The sequence below is a fragment of the Myotis brandtii genome, unplaced genomic scaffold, assembly GCF_000412655.1.
Source record: "Myotis brandtii unplaced genomic scaffold, ASM41265v1 scaffold699, whole genome shotgun sequence".
In the NCBI taxonomy this organism is placed as follows: Eukaryota; Metazoa; Chordata; class Mammalia; order Chiroptera; family Vespertilionidae; genus Myotis; species Myotis brandtii.
The window spans coordinates 971,143-973,049 of NW_005370733.1; the positions used below are offsets into that span (position 1 = coordinate 971,143).

General features: G+C 59.7%; 1 protein-coding gene across 1 annotated transcript in view; it reads right to left on the reverse strand.

Annotated features, from left to right (window-relative positions):
- Positions 1–1,907, reverse strand: part of PRRC2B (proline-rich coiled-coil 2B) — a 52,073-nt gene that overhangs the window by 42,061 nt on the left and 8,105 nt on the right. Inside the window, exons 6-8 of the mRNA XM_014529879.1 lie at positions 1,117–1,358; positions 568–689; positions 1–20 (exon numbers count right to left, since the gene is read on the reverse strand). The exon at positions 1–20 is cut by the window's left edge and continues 120 nt beyond it. Of these exons, the coding sequence (XP_014385365.1) occupies positions 1–20; positions 568–689; positions 1,117–1,358 (384 nt within the window). The remainder of the gene's footprint in view (positions 21–567; positions 690–1,116; positions 1,359–1,907) is intronic.

Sequence of the window (1,907 nt, forward strand, 5' to 3'; positions counted from 1 at the left end):
TGCCCAGCCGGCTGTCTTTTCTGATGAGAGAAAAGTTAAAGACACTGGACTTATGTCAACTACACATATGGAAGCAAAACCAAACGCTTTTAAAAAGTTAAGCCCTGAACTGCAAGGTCTGTGCGTGCGTTTAATGTGGAAGCCACCCCCTTTGGAAAGGAACACAACGGAGCGAAGGCACCGCCCAGAAGCCCCACCTCGTGCAGCGGCACTGCTGGGCGCTAACGCCCAGGGGCCAGGGCCGCAGCCACGGGCACGTGCCAAAACCTCCACTGTGCCAGGAACTCAGGTCATACCCCCACCTCCCGACCGGCCCGGCCTGCGTCCGCACACCCGGGTTGCGAGCTGGTTTCCAGGCACTATGGTCTTTAGAAGACAAAGCACTGCCGTTTGTCAGCCGCACCCCAACCTCCCGCCCGGCCCGGCCTGCGTCCGCACACCCTGGGTTGCGAGCTGGTTTCCAGGCACTACGGTCTTTAGAAGACAAAGCACTGCCGTTTGTCAGCCGCCTGGTGTCCAAGGTCACCCCGTGGCGAGCTCCCCGTGCGCGCCCGCAGCAGGCCTTACCCGTCCTGGTCATTCATCTGGAACTGTCGGAAAGGAACTCGGGGCTCCAGGCGGAGCGGCGGAGGCGGGAAAGACGCTCGTTCCGCTGTACCCTGGTTCTCGGATGACTGTGGCGAACACATCTGAAACGTGACATCAATGAACAGGGTTTTCTGGTGATGACCCCAATTCTCCGTTCCACTTGCATTAGAATTTGTTTTGGAAAATGAACAGTGGGAAAAAGAAACAGGAACTCTTGGGGTTTCCCATTTAACCTGCCACCGTCTCCCCCATTTCCTTCCTGCTGCTAGTACACCTGGGCCTGTGTCCTGGGGGGAACCTGCCTCTCCTTGTTCCAAGAGCCAAGGCTGAGATGAGCACATGAGCAGGGAAAGAAGCCGGGGCCCTGGGGACTGGGGAGGAGAGAGAGTGGACACGAACGGAAGCTCCAAGGCAGGGACGGGGCGAGGCGTGCAGCCAGGGGGGCACCGGAGGTGCACACTCCCCCCAGGAAGCAGTCCTACTGGACGCGGACGGGCTGACTGTGGGAAACGCCCCCTGAAGACTTACAAAGGCAGGAAGCATGTCATGGTATGTAGGTGGGTGGTATGCGTTCCCCAGGAACTGCGAAGCCCCTTTGCGAACAGGCTGAGCCGGGCGGAGAGAGGGGTCCTTAGCATCGCTGGCGCCTGCCGAGGAGGGGGCTCCGTCTCCCGCGCTCGAGTTCCTGCTGCCCAGCTCAGTGGGGGAGGCGCTCAGAGACGTGGCAGAAATTATGTTTCGCCCACCGCCCTCCCTCCAGCTTGTCACATCTGGAAATTGAAAGGGGGCAAAAGGGGAGAGGAAAGAGGAAGGGGGGAGGAGGGATTGTATGAGGTTCTGAAGGTCAAGGGACCCCCTCATTCACCAAAAAAGCCCCCCAAAAAACAAAAAGTAAGAGTAGGGTCCCAGTCAAGTGTGTCAGGGAGGTGGGGGCAGACTACACTGGCCAAGGCGTGTGAACCTGCTGAGGGAGCCTGACTGTGAGACAAAGCGAGGCCCCCAGAGAGGAGGCAAGTGTGTGCGCATCTTCCCCGACCGACAGGAGCCCATCACCACGGCGCCGGCCACAGAGGCACCAGGCAGCCCATGGAAACAGCCACGGCTCCTCCCACAGACGCCCCAGTCCCGGAGGACGGGCACTGCCCGCAGCCCTGGACTTGACCTGAAACCAGAGTGAGTTCTGACATGTTTCCTGCTTCGTTTAGCGGTGGCCCCTCTAATCAAGGAGATCGCCCCGTTCATAAGACGAAGCAGAGCAGCTCTTGCCCGGAGTGGGGGGGTGTAGACCAGACCCTCTTGCTGGAATGGTCTGGACCTGC